General features: G+C 38.5%; 2 protein-coding genes across 5 annotated transcripts in view; one reads left to right on the top strand and one right to left on the bottom strand.

Annotated features, from left to right (window-relative positions):
• Positions 1-24994, top strand: part of LOC116329825 (leucine-rich repeat-containing protein 51-like) — a 148249-nt gene that overhangs the window by 27972 nt on the left and 95283 nt on the right. The gene's annotated exons all lie outside the window — the stretch shown is intronic.
• LOC120441520 (ubiquitin carboxyl-terminal hydrolase 26-like) lies at positions 2355-4847 on the bottom strand. 2 transcript variants are annotated; one of them, XR_005614144.1, is made up of 9 exons: positions 4692-4847; positions 4477-4600; positions 4241-4391; positions 4036-4135; positions 3827-3903; positions 3545-3652; positions 3388-3445; positions 3063-3220; positions 2355-2972 (listed from the first exon to the last, which is right to left on the bottom strand). XR_005614144.1 is itself a non-coding variant. In XM_039616809.1 (4 exons), the coding sequence occupies exons 1-3, from the start codon at positions 4793-4795 to the stop codon at positions 4287-4289; spliced, it is 333 nt and encodes a 110-aa protein (XP_039472743.1). In that variant the 5' UTR covers positions 4796-4847; the 3' UTR covers positions 4035-4135; positions 4241-4286. The 2 variants fall into 2 exon arrangements, 1 of the variants encoding a protein (XP_039472743.1); XM_039616809.1 differs by lacking the exons at positions 2355-2972; positions 3063-3220; positions 3388-3445; positions 3545-3652; positions 3827-3903 and having other exon boundaries at positions 4035-4135.

The following is a 24994-nucleotide window of genomic DNA, read 5'->3' as shown; positions in this document are numbered from 1 at the left end:
AGTGTCCTGTCAAATGTTCAATAGATATAAATGCAAAAACATGGTCAAACAAAGAAAATGTAACATAGACAATACATCATAGTAAAAGTTTTGTGTTAAGCTGGTTGCCACCCATTTGTATAAAATGCCCAAATATACATATTTGGTACATATAATAATATATCTAGTATTGTTAGTATTAGGGATGGTTCTCTTAAGTTGTTTAGGCCACATCTTTACTGACCAAAATTACAAATTTTGTACATGTACATTATATCTAAGATTTATTTTTTTAGATAAGTATTTACCATGCTAAAGTTTTAACATGCTAACACATTATCCCAGTGCATACTTCACAATAGGGCTGGGCGATATGGCCTAAAATCCATATCGCGATATAATTTGACGCATGTGCGGTAACGATATATATCGCGATATATTCTTTTCTTCTGTATAATGTATTTTCCACACTATAAAGCACACTTAAAATCCTTTAATTTTTCTCAAAAATCGAGAGTGTGCCTTATGTATGAATTCTGGTTGTGCTTACTGACCTCGAACCGATTTGGGCGTGCAGAAATCTGTTAAAAATGTTTTAGTACAACTTTGGTAAGCCGCACTGCTTGATGGATTGTCAGAGCATTACGGCTGCCGTAGTGAGGAGCTTCGCGGAGTAATCTGGGTCCCAAACTTCGTACGCTTCAGGTCCCAAAGTCAAACGAATACTGAGAGTTAAAAACAGTCTAAATTCTTTCATCTTTAATAAAATCATCAGTGTTGCTGCTTTACCAGATGTAACAATTAAGTTTAACATCCAGGTATCCATGAAAACAGAATTTCTTAAATTTAACGGAGTTACAAGTTAACAGGAAGTTAGCTCGCTAGTTTCCACCTAAACAAGACATACCATGTTCTGACTGAGAGATTTTTGACACTAATTAAAACGTACAGCTCTGCTACCACTTCCAACATAAGTGAAGACAGAAAACTAAACAGCAGTGACGTTTGCAGGGTTACTGAAGTTGGACTACCTGGTATATAATGTTGTGCTACGTGATTGCTAGCGACACAGCTATGTTAGCATAACATTAGCACAGTGAAGCTGGAGGATGAACACCAACTTTTTTTCCACTCAATAAAAGTTAACGTGAGGGATTCTGTATGGACAAATGCAATCGCATAGCAGGATGTTATACAAGGGCCAAACTTCAGTCAGGAGAACAACTGAGATTATTCATCCACAATACAAGGTTAGTTATTAATATACTGCAACAACATAGGAATAGAACAGCTGCGACAGAATTCAACATTAATGAATCAATATTACGGAAGTGGAGGAAGCGCAGTTTTTGGCTTTCCCCATATTTCAAAAGTGCTTCATCTCTTTGCTATGACTGTCGCCCGGCATAATTTGCAGATGATAATGGTTGTATTTTTTTTTTTTTTTTTTTTTTAAACAGAACTTTATTTAACAAACAAAGAGTATACAACATACAAACAGATGAAGTATACAAAAGAACAGAACATGAACATACAAAACCAGGGGTAAAAAGAAAAAGGTAATAATTATATGAATACACGCAAAAATTCACAGATATATATTGTTTTGAGAGCCTTTTTGTTGGTGGAGTCTGATATTGATTTTATGTACATTTCCACATCCTTAAATGATAATGGTTGTAGCCGCTGCGATGCTTTCAACCGAAACAGGCGCAGCTTGATGACATCATCAACATGCGCTATCGCGATATAGTCAAAATCTCTATCGTTGGCCAAATTTATATCGTTTCTATCGTATATCGTTTATATCGCCCACCCCTACCTTGTTGGTGTCAAAATACTATTGTATGTCCTCAAACTATGTTATATGTTAACTTCAACTAAAGAAATGACAAATGATGGGTCTCTGAGTTTTACTTTGACAGTCTCCCGTCAGTGTTGCGTTTACTCCTGCCATGTCTTGTTATGATTATCAGTGTCACCTGTGTTCCCCGCGTGCTCCCACTTCCCTCGTTACCCCTCTGTGTATTTATGTCTGCGTCTCCCTCAGTTCTGCGTCGTGTTCTCCCTCATGCTGTGTGTGATTTTTTCCCCCGTGTTTCCTGGTGCGCTTTATATTTAGTTTTCCCAGTTTAGTCTTCTGTAACCTGTGATCTGTGTTTCCAGCAATAAAGCTGTGCTTTTTGAGTTTATCCCCCGTGTCCCCGTGAGTTTGCGTTTGGGTCCACTTCCTGCCTGCCACACAGCCGAATCATGACAGAAACTTCTGTGACATCAACTTAACTGAGACTCATTACAAATTTCACAAAACACAGTTGAATACTTTTATTATTTTTTTATTAGTTATTTTTATTTTTGTTGTTATTTGAATTTTAATAAAATAAAATAAATAAATAAATCATTTCTTTATTTTATTTTATTATTAATTTATTTGTTTAATTTTTTGTTGTTCCCAGAGAGCAAGCCAAACACTGGTCGTGAAAAGGACTATCTCTAGTAGACTTTGTTTTAACCTCCTAGGACCTGGAGTCCATATATGTGGACATTACATTTTGGGTTGTCTAGACCAAAATATAAAATGTTGTTATACAAAGGGCTGATATCCACTTATGAGGACATCATACTGCCACTGTTCCATCAAAATGTAAAACAAATGTCCTCATATGTGGATCTCATTTTTCACCGAAATAAAAATCAGGTAATTCTTTGTTTTTACATTCATCAGGTCCCAATCAACCCAAAATGGCACAGAGAAATTAAAAATGCATGCCATGAAAGAGTCCAGGTCTTAGAAGGTTAACAATGTCTCTGCTGATGAGACCAGTGAATGTAGGCGACGGTGGCAAGAAAAAACTCCCTCCTGGAGGAAGAAATCTTGGGAGGAACCAGGCTCTCTGGGTGGACCCTTCCTCCTAAGGGCAATACTTACCTGCGGTCTGAGACGACGGTTGTTCCTTCTCAGCATGATGATGGCTGTAACTTGCTTCCACATCCTGTTTTAGAATGAAGACAAAACTGATTAACGAGGTAATAGGACATTTAAAAATGATCTCAATTCAGGATGAGCTGCTGTGTCTTCTTACGTTTCTCTTGTAAAACAGGATGTAGGCAGAGTGCTGCTGTTCCTCAAAAACTGCAGATCCAGTTGTGTGGAGCACCCGTGCATCATCATAGGTGAGCCAAGGATCTGATGTAGCCTGCGGACTCGCCTCAGGATGCACGGAATTACAGATGTAGTGTCCTGAGATCACATTAAGACAAATGAATCCAACTTCTAAAAGTCAACTGATTCATGATTTGGACTTAGTGCTTCTTAGAACATCAAAAGCTTTTGTGTGTGAGTCCTTCACTGAAAAGTAGCAAGTTCTGTTAAATCATTTTCTGTTTGTAACAAGTCAGTTGTTTTACCTGATTCTGTGCCTCCATAGTGACTAATGATGCTTACAAGGCTATAACAGCCATCATCCTGAGAAGGAACAAATCCAAAGAGTGTTAGTTTCATAAAGTCTCACATCAGTGCGATAATTAAGCTGATTCTCTGAGATGTTCTGCAGTCTGTTTTTACCTGTTTGGATGACACCACCAAGTCCCTCTGCAGCCAGACGGGGTCATGCACCTTCTGAAGCTTGTTGGTTTTGTGAAGCCAAACCTCTTCAGGTGCAAGATGAGAACTCTGGCAGAAAAGGAAAAAAAACCCAAGGAACAAAATAAGAAGAATGAGTGTCAAACACAAACAGAAGATGGGGGAAAATGACTGCTCAAGTGTTGTCTTAAAAAACTGTGATGTTTACTGCTCCACAGTTTGGAAATCAGGTCAGTCGATCAATTCTGATGTGACCTTACTCACCTTGGCAGTGTATCAAAAGACGGCTTCACTTCCGAGGTCGTCCCTCCACAATAACAGAGAAATTCAATTTTTTGTTCCTGAACAACAGCACAGAGAAAACAGGCTTTATGTTAGAAAAATCACAACATATGCACACACACACAAACACTAACAAGAAAGGTGTGTTAAGATCAGTGATACTACAACTCCACTGGAATTTGTGATCTTACCTTCAAGTATGTCTCTAACATGTCCTCAACAGACCCCTCTGGAACCAGGTCAAGAGACAAGCTAGTGAATTCCTCTTGGTGTGATGATTGGTGACCGCAGCTACACATTTAAGGAGTAACGTAGTTAAAGTAACGATCGGGTAGGTGGAAAAGAGGTATATGAAAATGTTGCAATCAGCCCTGTGTTTCTGAAAGACAGGCTTACCTCTTGCATGTCCTCATGTTTTCCATTTTGAAAACATGATGATCTTCTATTGGGCAGGTATAACCCGGCCCAGGAGAGCTGCTTTCCTCTTCAGGTGAGGTGAAAGGCTTTTGACCTCATTGAGGAACAAGGTTAGGAATTCATGAGCATCCTGAAAGAAAAACACAGAGATTTAAAACAGAACATAAACATTAGAAGGTAAAGCAAAAAACGAAACGTCCAAATTGCTGACGTACTTTCTGTGCACTGCCTTTGTATTCAGGAACGTGTTCGCTGAATGCCTTCTTAAAAGATTTTAGGCGGTGTTTTTTAAGGCCATAATCTCTTGAATTATGACAGTCCCTGATGTCAATGAGCCTTCTGTAAAAAGGAAAGGGTAAACAGACATTTCTGGTGTTAGATATCTTTGTTCTTCAGGTTTTGAAGAAAGTAGAAGGTTGACGAAGCGCACCTTAAGAGCCGAGCTTCTGGCACTGCTCTCCACAAAATCTCCTGACAGCTGATGTCTCTAATGAACTCCTCAGTGTTGAGGAGGCTCTGCAGGCAGGAGTTCATGTAGCAGGTGTTTGCAATGTTTGGAAACCTGCCACACAAACACAAAGTTTACAGTATCAGTGTAAAATAAGTCATTTTCTCCACTTTGACAAAGTGAGCTTTGGTCTTTGTGCACCACGTGTACTCACCAAGCGGTCCACAGTCTGAATTTGATTTTCCGTTATTTTTCCATCGTTGAAATGTTTCACTATCCTATTGTAAAAAGGTAAAACAAGGACACACAATTAGGAAAGATGTCAAGACGCTAAGCAGTGTATGTGCATGTATGCATGAGCTTTGAAGTTTAAACATTTTGGAGGACGTTTTTCTCTTACATGTTAAACAGCTGCTCCCGTACGTGCTCTTGTGCCAGAAAGTCCATAATCAAAGTGTCCCAACTCAGGTCTGATGGCTCACCATTTTCAGTGGTGTTTTTAACCTGGTGGGAACTTGGATGCAGAAAGAAGAAAGGAGTCAGGGATGCATATCAAGCACAACAAGACAACAAACAAACATTGTCTCTCTGGAGAACAGCATTCAACCATCTAATGCTTATTTTGATCAGCAATCAGCCAAAATATTAAAAGCACTTACCTGGGATTGTCTGTAGTTTTGTCCTCGGGGCATTCTGGTTGTCCTGCTTGGGGCCAAATGACCTGTACTGAGTCCTCTGAACTGTACGGTGCTGACTCGGCAGGTGTACAGTCATGCTGCATGTTCTTTAATCTGCAAAAATATACAAAAGGATGTTAAGTATCAAATCTGCAACCAGAAGGATCCCAAAAGAATTTTGCTTTAAAGTGAGAAGATGAAAGTTTCCCTCACTTGTCACTCTTTTATCAGGTTCCACTGTTGTTTCAGGAGCAACCTGCCTTTTTCTCTGTAGAAGGAAACCAAAGTACAGGACATAGCCATGTGCTTCATTGCTCTTAATTTCTCCCATTTCATTGTGATGAGTAAATGCTTGATGACAGTCACTCTTTCCATAAAACATACCTTCCAGAATTTGAAAATAGACCAGCGAGACTTTTTTTGTGGCTTTACAGTGGTGGGCTCTGCCTCTGTATCGCTGTCAGTTTCCTGTAGAGAACGAACAAACATAGTGTTATTAAAAAAGTAAAGTCACTTAAAACTAACAAGTACATTTTAAGGAGAATGTGCATTTCATATGTTTTCTGTAAAAGCAAACCGAGAAACAGCAGAAGAAGTGTCTCCATTTTCTTTTCTTCCTCTTCTTTTTACCATTTTCATGGTTAGGTGGTGTGGCAGCAACAGAAACCTCCGGGACGCTGATGAGGACAAAAGTGGAAATGTTATTTTTCAAAGTGGAAATTTTTAACAAGGAGTACATCCTGGATATTGCAAATGAAAATTGATAACTGTTATGGAATACCCAAATGAACAAAATCATGTATTTTGTACATTTACACTCTATATTTTCAACTAATCTCTGAATGGATATAAATAATAGACAAAACTAGAAGTAGTAAAAATGATATAAACACACAAGGCGGAAGAAAAATAACAATAAAAGGGAAATAAAACAGCTCACACAAACCACTGCTATAAATATCTCCAGCAACATTAGATTAAAGAGTCACGCATTTCTTTACCTGTGTTGAGACGTTGAAGGAATTTCCTTCTCTGCCACGTTTTGGTTTTTTGATTTCTGTTTAGAAACAAGAAAACCAACATCAGTAATGGCATAAAACAAACATACCAAGAGAGGCTCTACATGAAAAGTGTCCAGTTAGAAAATTTGGTATTATTTTAGATTTTTTATCAATTTAGTCAGCTCATGAAGTGGATGTCTATGAATATGTTTAAATAAAATAAAAACAATTTCTTCATGCCTTAATTTGAGTTTTAAAGTTTATGGTACGAAATACAAAATCCTTCATTTGGTTCAAAATTCAGTTTTTACAGAAATCATCCATAAAGCTCCATTAAAAGCTTCAAAAGTGCTTATTTACCGTACGAAAATATTCAGAGACATGTGCTACAAGTCTCTTCAAACTTACCTTTCTGAGAAAAAAACGTTTGAACCCAATTTGAACCATCTTTGAACCTAATTTGATCGCAGTGAAAATCTTCTGTGCTGTGCAAAAGTTCAACTGAAGACAAACTGTCAAAGGTTGCATATTTATAAGCTTTCAGCATAGAATGTTCATACCCTGAACATATGTCATCATAAGGTATGGGGCTAATTTGCATATTTTGGAATGTATGCTCATTGGAACTGTATGGCACTCATCTCCAAGCAACCCCAACAAAATACAGATCAAGTCAGGCCAAGTGGCTTTTATTGTCATTTCAACCATGTACACTGGTACAGTACAGAGTGAAATGAGACAGCGTTCCTCCAAGACCCTGGTGCTACATATGACATATAACGGACAAACACAGGACGACATAAAGTGCAATGTGCAAAAAATTTCAAAAATAAACAACACAAGATAGTGCAATGGAAAGGTGCAAAATGCTGATTATTGTGCAAAAGTAACTTGGTGTGTGTGTGTGTGTGTGTGTCTGTATGAGTGTGAGATAGTGCAGATAAGTGCTTGGTAGTGACATGTGTGAAGGTGTGTGTGTGTGCCAGTCCAGTCACTGAGTGTTCAGGAGTCTGACGGCTTGGGGGGAGAAACTGTTCTGGTAGTCTGGTAGTGAGGGCCAGGATGCTCTGGTATCTCTTTCCAGAAGGCAGCAGGGTGAAGAGTGTGTGTGAGGGGTGTGTGAGGCCCTCCATAATGCTGGTGGCTTTGCGGATGGAGCAGGTGCTAAAAGTTTCCATGATGGAGGGGAGAGGGATTCCAATGATCTTCTCAGCTGCTCTCACTATCAGTTGTAGGGTATTGCGATCTGACACGGTGCAGTTACCATACTAGACAGTGATGCAGCTGCTCAGGATGCCCTTGACAGTCCCTCTGTAGAAGGTGGTGAGAATGGATGGTGAGAGATGGGCTTTCCTTCACTTCTGCAGGAAGTAGAGATGCTGTTGGGCCTCCTTAGTTATGGAGCTGGGGTTAAGGGACCAGGAGAGGTTTTCCGCCAGGTGGACACCAAGGAATTTGGTGCTCTTGATGACCTCCACAGAGCATCCATTAATGTTAAGTGGGCAGTGAGCTCTTTGTGCTCTCCTGAAGTCAACAATCATCTCTTTTGTTTTGTCCACGTTCACAGACAGGTTGCTGACTCTAAACCTCTACAGATGACCCCCAGTGCAACCCTTCAGCCTCCTAGTAAATGCACCTAAGGTACAAATTTGAACAACCTGGGTGACTTCCTTCCTGTCACCGAGTTGTAGCATTCACAAGATTTTCAGAAAACTTGACCTTTGACCTTGAGGTCAAGGTCACTGATATTCAAACTGACCCCAAAACTTTAGTAGATGCACCTATGGTATCAATTAAAAATCCTACGCCCCTTGTTCTTGAGTTACTGTCTTCATCACCATTTTATTTCACTATCTGTTAATAAGATATTATTTGTGACACATAGTTACTATTAAAGCGGTTAATGAGAATCCACATCTGATTACAGTATAATACACTGCGTATAATCATCATCAATAAATGTGTTCAAAACAGAAGCTACTCTGGCTTTAAAAGTTTTTGTTAACTTTGACTACCTGTCTGCTCTTACCTGTTTCTTTTGCTCTCTCTGCTGTCTTCATCCTCCATCAACTCTGTGTGAGGAGTGTGTGAGGTCCTCCATAATGCTGGTGGCTTTGCGGATGGAGGGGAGAGGGATTCCAATGATCTTCTCAGCTGCTCTCACTTATCAGTTGTAGGGTATTGCGATCTGATACAGTGTAGTTACCATACTAGACAGTGATGCAGTTGCTCAGGACGCTCTCGATGCTTATTTATGTATAATCATCATCAATAAATGTGTTCAAAACAGAAGCTACACTGGCTTTAATAGTTTTTGTTAACTCTGACTACCTGTCCGCTCTTACCTGTTTCTTTTGCTCTCTCTGCTGTCTTCATCCTCCATCAACTCTACAGTTATCGTTAGGGATGGTATGATGAAACTGAAGGGTAGCTTGGCACCTGGAAAAAAAAAAAAAAGAGGTTGGATGAGGCTGCAGCTCACGTCCCAGCCTTACTGGCATTGCCCCTCAAGCCTGCTGCACCACCCCTTCCCTGCAGCTCAACCAGACCAGGCCACAAGCTCTTTGAGAATCACCTTGTTGTAGGGCTGGGCGATATGGCCTAAAATCCATATCGCGATATAATTTGACGCATGTGCGGTAACGATATATATCACGATATATTCTTTTCTTCTGTATAACGTATTTTCCACACTATAAAGCACACTTAAAATCCTTTCTCGATTTTTGAGAAAAATTAGTGTGCCTTATGTATGAATTCTGGTTGTGCTTACTGACCTCGAACCGATTTGGGCGTGCAGAAATCTGTTAAAAATGTTTTAGTACAACTTTGGTAAGCCGCACTGCTTGATGGATTGTCAGAGCATTACGGCTGCCGTAGTGAGGAGCTTCGCGGAGTAATCTAGGTCCCAAACTTCGTACGCTTCAGGTCCCAAAGTCAAACGAATACTGAGAGTTAAAAACGGTCTAAATTCTTTCATCTTTAATAAAATCATCAGTGTTGCTGCTTTACCAGATGTAACAATTAAGTTTAACATCCAGGCATCCATGAAAACAGAATTTCTTAAATTTAACGGAGTTACAAGTTAACAGGAAGTTAGCTCGCTAGTTTCCACCTAAACAAGACATACCATGTTCTGACTGAGAGATTTTTGACACTAATTAAAACGTACAGCTCTGCTACCACTTCCAACATAAATGAAGACAAAACTAAACAGCAGTGGCGTTTGCAGGGTTACTGAAGTTGGACTACCTGGTATATAATGTTGTGCTACGTGATTGCTAGCGACACAGCTATGTTAGCATAACATTAGCACAGTGAAGCTGGAGGATGAACACCAACTTTTTTTCCACTCAATAAAAGTTAACGTGAGGGATTCTGTATGGACAAATGCAATCGCATAGCAGGATGTTATACACGGGCCAAACTTCAGTCAGGAGAACAACTGAGATTATTCATCCACAATACAAGGTTAGTTATTAATATACTGCAACAACATAGGAATAGAACAGCTGCGACAGAATTCAACATTAATGAATCAATATTACGGAAGTGGAGGAAGCGCAGTTTTTGGCTTTCCCCATATTTCAAAAGTGCTTCATCTCTTTGCTATGACTGTCGCCCGGCATAATTTGCAGATGATAATGGTTGTAGCCGCTGCGATGCTTTCGACCGAAACAGGCGCAGCTTGATGACATCATCAACATGCGCTATCGCGATATAGTCAAAATCTCTATCGTTGGCCAAATTTATATCGTTTCTATCGTATATCGTTTATATCGCCCACCCCTACTTCATATCATGCCTTCTTAGTATTAGGATGTTAGGCCAATGAACGACGGTGTTGTAGACTGACAATGGTCAAAGCGATTGGTGACAAATTGTCCAAAAAAATGCAATTTTTAGCTCCTTTCCATATTGATGCAATAAATGAATGTAATTATTATGAGATTCATAATGAACTGAATCTGCCTCGTTATGGTTTCATGTGGCGTGTCAATGTATAACCGACACCTGCACCGCAAACTGATCCATAATCACGACATGACAGAAAACAGGAGGATGTTTCTGACTGCGGGTTTGATTGCTAAATTACAGCTTGATGTGACCGCTCTTGGAGAGTAACTCATTTATCTCCTCTCCCTCTTTTTTTTTTTTTTTTTTTTTTTTTTTTGTCCCCCCCACCAGGTATTTTCGTCTGTGTAAAACGTTGCCATGTGTGGAGAGAGCATGGTGAGAAGAGTAAAAGAGATGGATTAGCCATCTTAAACATGTAAAAATGGATGGGGTGAGTTGGTAGACCTTAAATGTATAAGCACCGCATACATTTCATAACTTAACACTGTTTAAGCTGTTTGGCTGATATACCTCTTTTTTTTTTTTTTTTTTTTTTTTTTTTTTTTTGTCTGTCCCATTTGGTTCTTAAGCCGTCAGAATTGTTGTCTGAAGACCAACAAGGATACCAAATGGATTTATTTTGCCAAATGGATCATCATGGCATTGCCGTATTGGTCCATTTGATCAAGCTTTGTTGTTATTATTTATTTTATTTTCAGTTGTTACAGATGGGACAGACATGACTGGGGGATAGGAAAGGGAGAAAGAAAGAGAGGAAGGAAAAGAAAAACAGAAGGGGAAAAGGGACAGTGAGAAAGGGCACTTATAAAGACAAAGAGAAAGAAGAAAAAAAAAAAAAAAAAAAAAATCTCCTGGATCACCTGTTGAGAGAAAAAAAAGAGAAGACAAGCAATATACCTCTGATATACCTCTACTTAACTATGCTGTGCTAAATCACTCGTTGTGTGTTAACGTGTAAGTGTCTCTTCATTTTGGAAGGGCCACACATTGTGCATTGTAGAGGGTGGATTTGGCTGTGTATGTTAGCCTCCGCTATGCTGTCCCAGTGATGATGGGTTTGGTCATCAGTGATTCACAGGAGGACGATGATGTTCAGATTAAGCAACAGATCATCCAACCCAAGTTTAAGTATTAATATAACTTTACTTTTTTACAGTTTGTTTGTTTTTTTTTTTTTTTTTTTTTTTTTTTTTTTAAGAGAATTTTTTTTTCCAAGATTTTAAATCTTTGTTCATTTTTTTTCTCCTTTTTTTTTTTTTTTTTTTTTTTTTCTTTCTGAGGTGCTGACACTACGTACGCTTGCAGGTCTCCCAAGTTCAGATGTGAAGCTCGTATTTGCACTCGGATCATTCTTAACATGGTGTCTATGTATAATTTGACTGTTAAGCCATGACGCGGGTTTAAAAAGAAAATTGCTACACCATTTTATGCTGATTTCAACCTGCATGAAGCATTTCAATCTACATAATGTCCTTATCACATAGTGCCACGGGGGCAGCTTGTCTCTGGTCCCCGTCTCTTTTCTTTCACTTACTATTTTCCTCTCTCAGCTAGCCTGTCCCTCCATCACTCCATCTTTGCTTTTTTCTGCACACTCTTTTCTCAGCTTATGTTTGTCATGCTTTATTTCTTTGTCTGTGTCTGCCATAATAAAATACAAACGTAGTAGTGCTGAATATGTTTGGATAGATACAATATAAGTTATCATGTGATTGGACCAAAACCCCATGTATATAGATTTGTGGCTGAATCTCATGGACGTAAACAAACACACGTTCCCGTTCTTCATGTGTAGCTTTTTTTGACAGTGGCCACGGGATTTAATTGAGTTCCTGTCAGAAATATCAATTGTTCAATTTCTCATCTGTCACGGGGTTGTGCAAGAGGGAAGTGAACGGTAGGGAGATTTTTGTTTTCTCTGTATAAACAGACTGCGATTCGTGGGATCGCAATAGAAGAAAATCAAACTGAATAAAAATGTAGAGAATGGAAAGAAAGGGAAACTCTGCACCACATAAGAAATGTTCCTTTTTACTGTTATGTAACTAACATATATCTTGTTTCCCTTTTTTAAAATCACATTATTGGCTTCTTTCCAGAAAAGTTTGGAAGTTGTTCTTTCTTTTCACACTTACTAATCAAAAACTTAAGACTGCAGATCTTTTCCTCTGACAGATTTAGGTCCCTGCCTGAGAAGCTGTTGTGTAGCCATTTCAACCCATATCAATTTCTAGAGGTCAAAGCATTTCACTAGAATTCCCCCACCTGTCATGTATATTTTAGTTAAAGAGGTGGAAGTTCCAGCAAAGGCTTCAATGTAATGTTCCAGCTTCTTTAATCTAAAGCTTGTTTAAAATGCAAGAGGTGGGATCACACCAGAGATCAAGGTTTTGGCATCCTTATCTGTCACTTGTGGAATAATGTTCTTAAAAAAGACTTCTTTTCCCCCCTTCGGCTTACTTTCATGGCCTTTAAAAAGGTCTTGAGTGCATAAAACTGTTGACAGCACTAGATAAGCAAATAGAAAACAAAGCAAGGTATCTCAGAAAGAAATCTCCGTGTGGCTATTTGTGTTTACCCAAAGTGTAAGGAAGAAATGTCAGAAAAATCTTTTCTTGATGATTATTTTACACATTTTTGTCTGTATTGTGGTGTTGATGTCTTTCAATCTTTATTTAAACAGGTTTGCCACTTGGCACTATAGATAGAAAATTTGCATGAATTTAATCTTAAGGCCAATAAATCAATCTGACCAATACATTAGCTGATACTAGCATATTGATTCTGATGGGTATGTCATTTGACGGGTTGGTCATTTGATAAGTAACAAGAAACCTTGGTGCTTCATTGCCAAGCTAGGTTTGTAAGTAATTTAAAAATAGTGGCTTTGTAGTCTTCTGTGGCTTCTGAGCAAATGCCAAATACTCCATTATGTTGTTATTAGATGCACTTAGCAATAGCTGGTAAATACGCAAAAGTATTTCCCACACACGTTTTACCTGGGCCCTTCGCCCAGGTATATAAGCTGCCCAAGCATATTTGGTGATCTAGCCCCGTTTCTCCCATAGACTGATTTATTTGAAGTGCCCTGAGACAATAAAAGCTTTTACTGCTACATTTTTTTTTATTTAAGATGATTAAAATACTGTTTCCTTTTATGCATAAAGCACATTGATTTTTGTTCACCTCCTTCTTGACCCACATGCATCTACCTCTACATTGGACGTGTATGTGGATAGTTGGATGCACGCTACTGGAGTTGAAGCAGGATCATGAGGAGCAGCAAGAATTGTTGATTGTTGAACATGAACGGAAAGAACTGGGAGAACTGAAGTTGGCATTGTATGAAACTGCCCTTATTCACATGTAGCACAAAACAGGAAGCCGTCTCTCTCAGCTGCACATCATTATTACAAAGTACAATTACCTGTGCTGCTTCAGTATTGGTGCAAACTAATGCAGTTATTAGTCCTTAAAAATGTATGAGACCACCACTCGGGTCTAATGTGCATGTCATTGTTGCTCTAAATTAACAGAGTTGGTAATTACAGTATCATTTTTTTTTGTTTCTGTAATGGTTAATCCACCAGTATCCACAAACTCTTTAATCAAAATATTTTTAATGCTAAAATATAATTATTGTTGTCATCCATGAATTTTCAAATTAACTCGTTTACATACAAAAAAAGCTGAAAAAGTAGTAAAACACATTATTATTTTTAATTTAGATGTCAAATTATAGTTATTTACTTGTATTCCTGAATCAAAATATTAGCTTTAGTAGTAGAATTTTATGCTTGATTAATTTCTGAATTCACAGAGAAATACAGAGTGTCAGATCTGTTATCTACTAAATAAATAAGAATATATATTTTGTTTTTAGACAACTTCTTAACAGATTTTTTTTAAAACATTTGTTTTTTGTCTTTATGACAGGTGGTCTAATACATTTGGTAAGTACTGTACATGATAAATACAAAATAAACTTCCTGCCAGGCATCGTTTATGCTCTGATCCATCCGCTTTGGACAAATGGATCAGAGCAAAGTGTCTATCAAGAAGAATGTGCCCCAAGTTGAACCCCAAGTTGCTCCCGAGGCTTCCATTGAAATGTATACGTATGAATGGGTGAGCCTGTAGCAAAAAGAGTTTTGAGTGGTTATTTCTGAGTGTGAAAATGACTGACAGTGGATGACCTGACCTAAGACTTTCCAGGCAACAACTGAGTCACAAAGCTTCCGTGTCCCTCTTCTTCTGTGCTGTGTAATCTGCCAGATTGCTGTAGTTGCTTTGCAGGCAGCCTTCATGTAAGGGGTTTAGAGACTGTGCTGACTAATGAAGGTCATTCTCAGAAATGTTTTCTTATTATGTTAATCTTTTTTTTGTAGTAGTTAAAAAAAAAAAAATGTTTAAGTTAGTTATTGTTAACTTGTCATACTTCATACTCTGATTTTTGCTGATGTTTTTCTTACAGCCTGCTTCTTGGACACTTTCATGTTTAGCTTCATATTTAACATTCACTGCTGTGAGATGCTGACCCGTTCGATTCGCTCGGCAAATCCTTTTCCAGGTTTCACTATATTTTATTGGTTTTAAGAGATGCACTGTAGTTATCGGTGCCAAAGGGACTTCCTTTGATCTTTCTGCCACAATGTGAGCTTGGTAATGATGAGCTACAGTTACATTTCTGCTTTCAAAGTTTCCCTTTGATTTTAATGGTGTACAGTAGGACGGTGAGTTTGTGTCGTCAGCTGAGAGACGTACGCACAGAGATGCAGAAAGTAATGGGCTCATGCTAATGAACACACAAACATGTCTGTATGCTGCATGTGTTTATGTGCACGAATGCACGCTACAATATAGGAAACACACATACAGTCAGTTTCAACCCAAGCAGACAGTTGATGGAGTTTCTTCTTCTATAACTCATCCACACCTCAGTGAAAATTAGTTCCCTCATAACTATTCTTTATGGTTAGTATGGATTTGCTTAGGATAGATTACAGCAAATTATTCAGACAGGAAAGTTTTGTGCTATTCAATAGTGACTTAAATCTTAATGGAACAGAGAACATATCAAACAGCCACACACAAACCCGCCATATGTATCTAAAGATAAGCGAACCTCTACACTCGAACTTTGCATTTGTGTAAAAGAAGAAAGGAAAAAAGTAAATTTACCTTTGTTTTGTTTTCTTTTTTACATTTACAATCACAGGCAGGCATCTACAGACCAAAAATACGCACCATCATTGCTGTTCTTTTTTTTTTTTTTTTTCTTAAACACGTTATCCTTGTCATTTTGTTATTTCACACCTATTAACCACAGTTGTTGTCGTGCATTGCTGATGTGCAGTGGCACAGATATGGCATACATTATATAAATTTCTGTGGTGATGTCGTATAGTCCTGAAGAAAGAAAATAAACAAAGATTTTCAGCATTGATATGACTCTAAAAGGTTCATTAAAATTCCCGCGGTATCGTCTTTTGCAGGCCGGCGCACAGAAAACTCTTATAGTGAAGGTCACGTTGCAGTTAAAGTTGTTCAGAACTTCTGAAATTACCATTATCGCCATTCATTTACATGCACTTCCATTACATTTCATTTACCTTCAGCCTACACGGTAAAGGGCTAACCTAACATTTACTGTCTTTACCCACTCATCTCCGCTTCATTTTAAAATGTTTATCTTGTCTTCCTTTTACCCTCCACTCTTTTTCCTTTGAATGATTTTGCCCATTTATCATTATTTGCAGCTTATTTTTTCTGTTATAATTGTATTTCATAATTTTCTTTTATTTATGTATCTTTTCTTCTCACTTTCTATTCTGGTTTACAGTCTGGTTGAATCTTAGTCTACTCTTAAGAATGCTTCTACTTATGTGTCTACAGTGCTCTATTTTGAGTAGAAATGGTGTTTATTCTCTCTACTGCTGATCATAATAATATCAGTTCAGATATACTGGCAAAAACTAAGCTGACATTTTCTTTAATTTTGTGGTTCTAAAAGCCAGATATGTTGCTAAAGTAACGTTGGATTAGTCCAGTTCTTGCTGTCATCATTTGACATCACTACAGAGTTTACCGATTAGTTCTGCTTCTAGCTGCCAGACCCAATTGATTTTCAGTGTGTCTTCTCCAGACTAATATTGTGTGAAAACTGAGCTTGCAGGATCCACTTAGACTTCTGTTAGGATAATATTTTTCAAGCTGTCTGTGCAGGTATCCTGGAAATTTGGGTAAAGGGATGAGTAGTATAGTGTCACAGCAGGGGGCTGTCTGGATGTAAGAGGAAATCTTTTTTTTTTTTTCTTTTTCTTTTTTTGCTCGATCGACTGTGGTGAGACTGAGGCTCTGCACTTTGCTGTGTGTGGTTTCTTGTCCACAGCTCTTAGCAGGCTTCAGGGGAGACTGATGGAAAATGGTTTTGGAGAAATGGGTCTCTTTCAAGGTACAGTATGTCTTAAGCAATTGAAGCAAGGCTGCTGAAGTGTAAGCACCTGGTTTCACATCTCGCATGCAGGAACAGGGTGCTGATAATAAACAACTTGGCAGCTGTCTGCCTGTGACATCATGCTTAATGCCCCTTGCAGCCTCCTGGCAGAGATTCAAGCTGGTGGACGCTTTCCGGTCTGGGCGTCTTTGGCTTGACTTGACTTGAAGAGTCTGGTGGCAGCTTTCCAGGATCAGGCAACATAGACCAAAATGCCAAGTTGGTTCATGGATAGTAAAGCATAGAAGGCACATCTGACATTAGCCTACCACCACCAAATAAAAGAAAGCATCTATATTTTGTGCAAAGAAACAAATCATTTTTATAACCAAAACATGTTTTGGTAGATTGCAGTTTTGGTAGGGTTTTGGTAGATGCAGTTAGATGTGATGCAGCAGTGTCCTGTTTAAGTATTACATTTGGATCTGAGGGATTTTAAACACAAAGTTTAGTGTGGTATGTGAAATACTCAGAGAAAGTTGGGCTCTATACTTGAAATCATGTGAGCATTATTTTATTTAGCTTTGTGGGTTTATGGCTGGTCAGTTGATCTTTACTTTAATCTAGACTGAAATATGTCAAGAACTGGAGGGGCCCCCATTAAGTAAAATGCTAAATAATGTTAGAATACCGCCAAGCTATATTAGAAAAAACATAGTTCAACATAATAGCTGCTAAACACTGCCATTCTGACATTAGTATTTCTGTCAAACCACTGCACTGCTGAAGTGCAGCTTCTCAAACGTACAGGTATTGCTGCAGACATTTTTGCAATGCACACTGTTAAGGCGAATTATTGTATGCTGTGCTCAACAGAGCAGAAAGCTGTGCATAGGCATAAAGAAATTCAGATGGTGCTCACCAAGCATTATGGAAAGGGTAAAGTAAACATTAATCAGCATTAATCTGGCACACAGGTATAACTATATATAAATTCCAAATAAAAATAAATAAAGCAATACTTTAACATTGAACACTTTGGTTAAAAAGATGTCAGGAAGCTTTCCTTCATTCTGGCTGTTAAAAGGGTCGATCAGATGCCATTCTTTTCTTTTAAAGTTTATCTTGCACTTAAAAATATTTAATTTTTTCTGACAAATACTAAAGGCCTTTGAGCGGGGGTCTCCAACTCCAGGCCTCAAGGGCCGGTGTCCTGCAGGTTTTAGATATAACCGTGGGTCAACACACCGGAGTCACATGATTAGTTCGTTACCAGGCCTCTGGTGAACTTCAGGACATGTTGAGGAGATCATTTAGCTATTTGAATCAGCTGCGTTGGACCAAGGACACATCTAAAACCTGCAGGACACCGGCCCTCGAGGCCTGGAGTTGGAGACCCCTGCCTATGAGTGATACACTCTGATCAGGCCCAGCCTTAATATGATATGTCTAATAATGCGTTGTGGCAAACCAGTGGGCCTTCACCTAAACTATAGTTATGGTCACAAGTTTGCCTACACTCTTCATGGGCATGAATGTCTGGGTAATTTGGGGCTTTTGATGATTTCTTTGAATTGTTCCTTTTCCAGGATGGAATAATTGTAAAGCATACATCTTAAATTACTTTAAAAAAAAATGATGCACTCATTTTAATTTATTTTGTATTTTCTCTAATCTGCACAAGGTCAAAACTATACATACAGGCTCGAATACAGACATAGACTCATTTAAATCTTTTTTTTTTTGTTGTTGTTGTTGTTTTTTAATAAGTGGTGCTGAAGGTGCTACAGTGTATTTTAACTTGATAAGGGCAAGGGACATTAATGGCTAGTTAGTCATCATGATTGACTACAACTGGTAGTTCCTTTTTTCCAGCATAAAAAGGATTTGTTTGGCAGCACCCACTGGATTGGCTAATACTCAGAACACTTGGCAGTTCCAAGGACATCAATGAAGATCGAAGAAAGAGACTTGCATGAGTTGGAAAGGTGTCTTGGAGCCATTTCTAAACAATTGCATTCCAAAATGATCAGTACAAAAAATTGCATGTAAATACAAGTTATCCAGACATGTCACCACTTTGTCGAGGTCTGGAAGCAGATGCAAACTGCCACCCTTAGATGAGAAGAAAGTAATGTACAATGTTTATGAAAAACAAAGGAACTACCAAGGCTTTAAACCTGCCATGAACTGGAAACTGCTGGAACACCAGTGTCACTGTCCACAGAGAAGCTAGTTTTAGATGGCCATATACTGATAAGGTATCAGCGAAGAAAAAAGCCCCTGCTCCAAAATTTGCAGCTGCCCACATTCTTGCTTCTAGAAAAAATTTTATGGTCAGATGAGACAAAGACTACTTGACCAAAATGAAGAGGTCATGTTTGGAGGAGTGAAGACGAGGCTATCAACGCTGAGAACAGTATGTCTGTGAAGGTTCTCAGTCATCCAAGTCATCGCAGTCTAAGGAGCTTAGAAAGAAAAGCATCTGGACTTCTTTAGGTTTCTTGAAGACGTTTCACCTCTCATCTGAGAAGCTTCCTGAGTTCTAGGGTCAAATGGTGGAGAGTCCCAGATTTTAAGCTCTATGGGAGTGTCCCCAGGAGGGTCATGGCATGGACTCCCCCCCCCCATTGATCCTCTACCTAATCACACGAGCCAAGGTGTGAGGTCACAATCATGCAAGGTTTTGGGTGAATCCATTTTGAAGCCTAGCCCCACCCTATCATGTGATTTACTGAGATCAATTGGCCCAGGATGTGCATTAAGGCATCTGGGAAGGGATCTCAAAACTGAACACTGTACCAACTTTCAGGCATGGTGGCTGTTTTCATTCAGTGCATTGTAAATAAAATTGTATTGACTTGGTGGTAGCAGGACAGTGATCATCCGTCAAAACTGGCTTTGGACTGGATAAATCAGGCCAATATTAAGGTTCTGGAATGGCCTTCACAAAGCCACAACCTCAACCCTACTGAAAATTTGTGAACTATGCTTAAAAGCCAAGTTGGTGCCAGGAAACCAACCAATTTGAATGAACTGCAAACTCTGCCAAAACGGTGGTCAAATATCCAGCCAGAATTTCCTCAGAAGCATACATCTTTAAAGATGTATGCTGTACAATCATTCCACACTGGAAAAGGATTAGTTCAGAGAAATCATTACCAGCTCAACATTACCATGACATTCATGCCTCTGATGACTATATGTAAACTTTGGCCACAACTGTACATAGGGGTTTCCTGTAGGTGCTTGATTGGAGTGGTGTCTGTGAATTTGAAGGCCAGGTAACCACATTGGCCTCTTTGTTGTGTTTCTTAGCAGTTGTAATGTAGAGGCGTGCATCATCCTCCTGAGAGAGTCTACTGTCTGGTCTTCTTGCCAGAAGTTGTTTCCTGTCACAGTAAAACACTACAAGAAGATAAAAATGACTAATTCATTTGCCAGTGAAGAAACAATATGTCTCAGATTTTAAGCACAATTCACACATTCTTATATGACACTGTTAACAGATTCCATTAACTTTGTTGGACATTTTCATAGATTTTGAGCACTGACACAATATTTACAGTGGAAGATGATCTGTCTCTTTTAGCTGCCAGCATTGTTAATGTATTCAATTTTGTGGTTGGGTTTGAGTGTAAATAGATATAGATGAGTGTCAATGCCTTTATTTTTTATTATGAAACCGACTTCGAGGTATATTTTATTTGAAAGATGGGAAAGAGCCCCTCTCGAGAACAGTAACATTTTTCTGGTAAAAAAACAAAACTTTTAGTGATGGCAAAAGGTTAACATCCACCTTGACATCACTGACCGAGGTGTAGCCAGAAATACAACATGGTTGGTTTAAGTTTTGCTCTGGAGATCATAGTGATAAGCATCTAAAAATACAATAAAACAATCCTCTTAAGGTTTATTGATTTTGTTTTTGTTTTGTTTTGTTTTTAACTGGACCTTCGGTAGTTCATGTATACTGTAAATGGGATTTGAACAAGAAAAAGTTCAAACTGTAACTGTTTAAATGTATAATATATGGACAAAATTACTGGGAACCCACCTACGCTTCTATTTTGCATAAATATGACTTACAGTTGGTTGTGCAATATCTAGGAGGGAAGAAATTTCACAAACTGACTTGTTGCAGTGGTGGCATCTTATTACACTTCCATGCTCGAATTCATTGAGATCACAAATATTTGTAAAGACTCACTATGTGGTTAAGAACTTTGATTTTATTATCTGTGGCAAAGGGACTGAATGAAATACCTAAAATCAATGATTAAGAAATGAGGGCCAAATCCTTTGTCCATTTAGTGTATGATTTTGCTTATGACAGCAACTTTATCATTTTTTCAAATGTTAAAATTTTTTCTTCTTAAAAAATATAAATCAATTTAGTTTTAGTCAATGCTCAGTTGAAGGATAAAGGAAAATAGTTCTGTTGCACTTGTTATTTAGATATTCTATTAACTAACACATTCAGGCTCAAGGACTGCAGCAAGTTAGAGAAAAGTTTCCAAATTCTGTGGCTCCTGGTTAAACTTATGAGATTTTATGTCAGCAGCAATCCTTTGGGATACTTGGGGGTTCAAGAGAATGTGGTCCTGCCTGGGTTCAAAGAGACTCTTATTTTTATCTTTATTTTGTTTTTTTGAAAACAGTGTGTCATCATCATAACATCATGACATTTGACATCTCCCAGGTTTCCTCACATTGTGGACAAAACCCCAAGCTTCATTATCATTCTGTGCACAGACATGTACACATGGATATACTCTATTCTTAGAAGAAGGGGGAAAAAAAACACTCTTACTTTCTCCCCATACACGTACGCAGACACACACCGACACAAAACACACGCTGTAAAACAGGAAATGGAGACAATGATGAAACCTGTGTGTAATGTTCTGGCCTGAAACACCCAAAAGGACTGACAAACGTCAATCAATCCCTCAAAACAGATTATCATCTGTGTTTCCGAAAACATGAGAGAGCGATACAAAGGAGTCCCACTGATACTTGAAATTGGAAAAGGAGATCAAACATAAAACGTTCTTGGCTATTCTATACACATAGCAAGAACAACGGCTGTAGTGCCAACTTTGTCATAGCAGAGCTTCATTAAAACAAACAATTGAAGTTAAGATAATATTTACATGTATGTTTCTTTTGTGATTATTAAAGAATACCCTTCCTTTGAAGGGTTAAGAACCATTATATGTAAGTCAGTACACACTGAGAGGTAAACAAATGTGATTAATCATCTCTAGTTACAACTAAGACCTCTGGACTCGATCAAGGCTTTTTTTTTTTTTTTTTACTGATAACATAGTCTTGCTTGCTTCACTGGACCATGACCTATAGCACACAGCCAGGGTGTCTGCAGCAGAGTGTGAAGCTTTGATGATGAGGGTCAGCTCCCCAAAGTCTAAGACCTCAGGACTTTACTGGAAAATGATGGCTTCTCACTGTCTTAATGGTATTGGCAAAGCTTGGTACCAGACTACCATGGTGAACAGAAAGCTAAGAGAAGATGAAGCTGTCTTGATTTTCAGTCCTCATCTGAGTCTTATGTAGTGACAAAAAGAGTTTGTGTGTTGGAACTACACCCAACACACTGTCTGCACAGAAATCCAGGTTTTCCAAAACTTAAGCCTCAGTCACATAGACCTGGAGACCGATATATATATATATAAAAAAAAAAAAACACCCAGCACGCCCCTGCGGGCGGTTTATCCTTCAAGCTCGGGTCCTCTACCAGAGGCCTGGGAGCTTGAGGGTCCTCTTGCAGTATTACCTTAGCTGTTCCCAGGACTGCGCTCTTCTGGACAGAGATCTCCGATGTTGTTCCCGGGATCTGCTGGAGCCACTCGCCTAGCTTGGGAGTCACCGCACCTAGTGCTCCGATTACCACGGGACCACCGTCACCTTCACCCTCCACATCCTCTCGAGCTCTTCTCTGAGCCCTTGGTATTTCTCCAGCTTCTCGTGTTCCTTCTTCCTGATATTGCTGTCATTCGAACCGCTACATCGATCACTACAGCCGTCTTCTTCTGTTTGTCTACCACCACTATGTCCGGTTGGTTAGCCACCACCATTTTGTCCGTCTGCATCTGGAAGTCCCAGATGCATATATATATGCATATATATATATATATATATATATATATATATATATATATATATATATATATATATATATATATATATATATATATGGGAACATATTTTTCCCCTTTATGGTAGGAGGTGATGGAAGGAAAAAAATTATTTAACTTTATTTCAGATATGGTGCTATAATACTTTCTTTATTGAGACTAATTACCATAATTATTATTGTTATCGTAATTCAACATGTACCCTACCAGATAACAATTACTGGTCTCCATTGATTGACATCTTCATAACATACTCTATCCATTATTGAGTCAACGTCACGCAGTAGGTCAACAATGGAAGAAGATCAAGCTGAACCAAGAGGGAAAGAAACTTCAGAGGAGCCTGAACAACTTCACAAGAAGTCACAAATGAAGTTCAGTTTCCACCCAAGATGGATTTAGTTCACATTTTCAGCAATGCTGTCATGTTCCCTTGGGAGCCTCCCTAAGCTCATAGTGATCACAAATCCTTCAGTGCCTGCTGCAACTACTGAAGAATCCAGCTCAAGTCATTCAAAGACTCTCTTCCTAAACTATGGTCTCTTTCTGACAGAAAACCAGAGCAATCCAGACAGTCCTTAGAGATCATCTGGCACTATGAGCGACTGAAGTATATGAATGTATCTAGCAAGCTTGTGGAGTTCAAAGGACTTGGACCAAAGTCCCTTAAGATGAACAGTAGAAAATTATACATAAATTGCTATGGGAGCTGATGATTATTGCACTATAGTACGAGTTGGGTAAGCATGCATGTGTGCTTTAGTGTATGTGTCCTTTCTAAACAAACTATTTCTTCCTGCCAGGAGAAACCAGACGGTGGGCAGGTGGAGAGCTATATTTTGAACTTCTGTGTTGAACATCTGTTACATGAGAATATAGAGTTTATTAAAGATTTAATTAAAGAAGCCAAAGCCTGCATTGCAGGAAATTAATTCCTCTTTAAGAATCATCCCACAATTCACCAGAGAAAAAGAGGTGTTGTTTAAGTTCCCAACTAACTTCAGAATTATTTGCTTATAAAGAGTTTGGTATGAACATCTGAAGTGTGCAGCCCTTGTCTATAGACCTATAAGTTTTTTTCCCTGCCCACAGTCTATTGGTCTACATTAGGTTAAGCTGTAAAAAATATCACATAGAGGTGGGCAGTATAGCCCCAAATTATATAGTGACATTTAAAGGAAATCTGCAGAAATATTTACAATGCAATACATTGCAAGACAAAAAAAGAACATTTTATAAGGGATTGCAGCTTGCAGGCATTTATTGGTGCAAACAAAATTAAGGATATTTTCCATCCTTCTTTGCCTTTGATGTGCTGTCACTGATGACAGGCTACCTAATTCTAAGTGTGAAGAGGTGGCAAACAGCCAGCAGTCTTATAGTGCTTTAGTAATGACACAGAAAAATTCAAATGTAAGTACAAAAGAGTTCTTGGTAGAGGTTTCCCTGGAAACTGTAGCTATAACAACTGTTTAACACTTTAGTTTAACAATAACTAAAGTGTTGATAGCTTCCATTCAGCTTTTAATCAGCTACATGACCACATACGTCCCACATAACCACATCACCAATTCCCATATACTTTCAAGTGCTCGTCAATTAGAGTGAAGCTAGCAAGTGTTCAAGCAATGGTCTGAGTCTCCTTTTTTTTTCTTTTTTTTTTTACTGTTGTGTTGCACATCATCGCCTGCTAGTATCATCTCCTTGTGTAACTTCATAGTCTGGTTGTACTCAGTTGTGTGTTTTCTGTCTCACATAGAAAGTGAAGGTTTTATTTCCACCTTTAGCTGTAACACTTTTGACTGATTTCTTGCCTAACCACTCCCATGATACTGAAGCAGCTCCCCTTTCAGGTATTAAATCATCATTACAGGCTGACATGCTGCTCTCACTCTCAGAACATTAATGCATGTCGATGCTATATCAGCAATATCATGAGATGACACCTTTTTATAATTAGTATTTATACCGATGTTATTGTGGATGGTATGATATGGCACAGCCCTACTGGCTATTTGATAGATTTAAATTGACATTAGAAAACTCAGTACACAGTTTCAAATCTCCCCTCAAAACCTTTGCTGGTTTAATTACTTAATAAAAAGTACGTCTGGTTTAATTACCTCTTCCATTTTTTTAGCCATTAATTTCTTTC

Source organism: Oreochromis aureus, linkage group 8 (assembly GCF_013358895.1).
Source record: "Oreochromis aureus strain Israel breed Guangdong linkage group 8, ZZ_aureus, whole genome shotgun sequence".
Classification (NCBI taxonomy): Eukaryota; Metazoa; Chordata; class Actinopteri; order Cichliformes; family Cichlidae; genus Oreochromis; species Oreochromis aureus.
This window is presented reverse-complemented; position numbering and strand designations above follow the sequence as displayed.

Excerpts from the sequence above, each read along its gene's own strand:
- LOC120441520 (XM_039616809.1), bottom strand. The coding sequence starts at position 4,795 with ATGAACTCCTGCCTGCAGAGCCTCCTCAACACTGAGGAGTTCATTAGA. Across the intron at positions 4,601-4,691 it reads CCAGAAGCTCGGCTCTTAAG|AAGGCTCATTGACATCAGGG; the intron begins GTGCGCTTCGTC and ends TCCTTTTTACAG. Across the intron at positions 4,392-4,476 it reads ACAAAGGCAGTGCACAGAAA|GATGCTCATGAATTCCTAAC; the intron begins GTACGTCAGCAA and ends TTTTTCTTTCAG.